This window comes from Sinocyclocheilus grahami, unplaced genomic scaffold, assembly GCF_001515645.1.
Source record: "Sinocyclocheilus grahami isolate Dianchi unplaced genomic scaffold, SAMN03320097.WGS_v1.1 scaffold6051.1, whole genome shotgun sequence".
NCBI lineage: Eukaryota > Metazoa > Chordata > Actinopteri > Cypriniformes > Cyprinidae > Sinocyclocheilus > Sinocyclocheilus grahami.
Genome location: NW_015510577.1, coordinates 5,086 through 6,934, shown reverse-complemented (window position 1 = coordinate 6,934; position 1,849 = coordinate 5,086). Strand labels below are relative to the sequence as shown.

Sequence of the window (1,849 nt, the reverse complement as noted above, 5' to 3'; positions counted from 1 at the left end):
GTTTAAAAAAAAACCCTCCATTGACAATTTTTTTTTTTGGGGGGGGGGGGGCAGTGATAAATTATCCAAAAAAAGTAACAGGGAAGACAGAACAATATTCAAATGTTTGCCACATCTCATATTTGTACCATACTGAAGAGTGTGTGTGTTTATGTAAATGATTTGTTTTTGTTTTTGTTTTTTCTCATTTATTTATTTATTTATTGGCATTTCCCTCATTTGGTTTCAGTTCTCGTTTTAGTTTCCTATAAATCACATAAAAAATATATAAATGGAAATGATTTTCCATCTCCATTTAACGGAGCAATGCAAGTTGGAAACAATTTGGGTGAAAAATAACATTTAATTTGTTTTATTTTCTATTCATTTTTAACTTCATCAAAACTGTGAAAAAAACTATCACTAGTTTCTGTGCTCTGCAAAGTTAATTTTATGATTGAGCATGACTCTCACCTCTTGATCCTGGCCTCATATTCGTTCTTCTGCTTGAGCATTTCCTGTTTGAGACTGGCCACCAGGCTGTGCAGAGCACTGTGATTGGTCGGTCCATTGGTGACGGCAAACGTCTCGCTGTTATCGCTGCTGCTCGTTCCTCTGCTTCCCTGGCCTCCTCCGTTACTGGTCCGCTGCTCCCTATCATCCACCGCCAGTCCGTTGTCCTCCCGCCCGTCCAACAAAGGATCTTCAAAGTTGCTGCCAAAGAAGTCCTGCTCTGGGCACGTGGTCGTGGACGAGCGGCAAGAAGTGGAGTTTTCTGGTAGAGAGATCTCGCAAGACGAGGTGGACCATGTGGCGCTATCCACGCTCTGTTTGTCCTCACAGCTGCTGCTCAGACTGGGCTGCGTGGGCTGCTGTTGATGGATATGGACGTTGTCGTACGTAGACAGGCGGTTCTGCTGGTGCTCAGCGTCTCGACTTTTAGCCTCGCGCATTGTGACGTGACCGTTGGGCACCCAGAGTCCATTCCGTCCATTTAGAGTCCCATTTGTAACATCTGCGCTGGATACGCCCATCCGAACGATGCCATTCTGAATGCCCATTTTGGTGCCTGAGCCTTTAATCGCACCCGTCCGACGGGCATGAAGGGTTCCCATGTTCGGTAGAGTTTGAATTTTCTCCTGATTGGTATCACCTGAGGACGATGAGGATGAACTGAACGATCCATTGGTGACAATCCCACTCCCTTTGCTAAACGCCGGGTTCTTTTTCAAGGAGATTGGCGGACTGCGGGCCACCTCGAATCGTTGTCCCGTAAAACCATTACGTGGGCTGCCTGAACGAGGAGAGCCATTGTCCAGAGGAGCCCGGCTGGGTGATTCTGGCGTGTCCCAAGTGCACTGTCGCACCCCACTGGTGTTATTGTTCTCTTTGTTTTGAATCTGACCATTCGTAGGCCGTTTTTGCGTCTCATTATTGTTATTATTAACCAGTTCCAGAGTGCTAGTATGGTCCTCATCGGGTGGGAAAAGAACATCATGGTGGCCAATCAGAATAGCCATCAATTGCTGGACCAGTACTGTGCCTGAATAAATGATAAATAGATTACTCAAACACTAAATATAATCCAGATCCAGAGATTTCTGGAGTGAGAGATATGGATAGGAAGACCTACCTTCCATTATAGTCACTGGGTCCTCAACCTTTGGCCTTAGAATATTTGGCCCAAAGACCGTGGCCAGATTCTGTACACTCATTTTATTCACACCTGAGTAGGACTGAACTTCATCCAAAAACCTGGACAATAAAGAAGGGTCTTAACATTACAACTGAGATTTCAGAAACTGTATGTACAAAGTTGAATGTGTGTCAAAAAAAAAAATTTAACTTGATTGTTGCATACAAAAATAAG

At 44.4% G+C, this 1,849-nt stretch overlaps 1 protein-coding gene across 1 annotated transcript in view; it reads right to left on the bottom strand.

Annotated features, from left to right (window-relative positions):
• Positions 1-449: 449 nt before the first annotated feature.
• LOC107577435 (rho GTPase-activating protein 24-like) overlaps positions 450-1,849 on the bottom strand; it is a 5,722-nt gene continuing 4,322 nt past the window's right edge. Inside the window, exons 2-3 of the mRNA XM_016263511.1 lie at positions 1,613-1,734; positions 450-1,522 (exon numbers count right to left, since the gene is read on the bottom strand). Coding sequence (XP_016118997.1) covers positions 450-1,522; positions 1,613-1,734 — 1,195 coding nt within the window. The remainder of the gene's footprint in view (positions 1,523-1,612; positions 1,735-1,849) is intronic.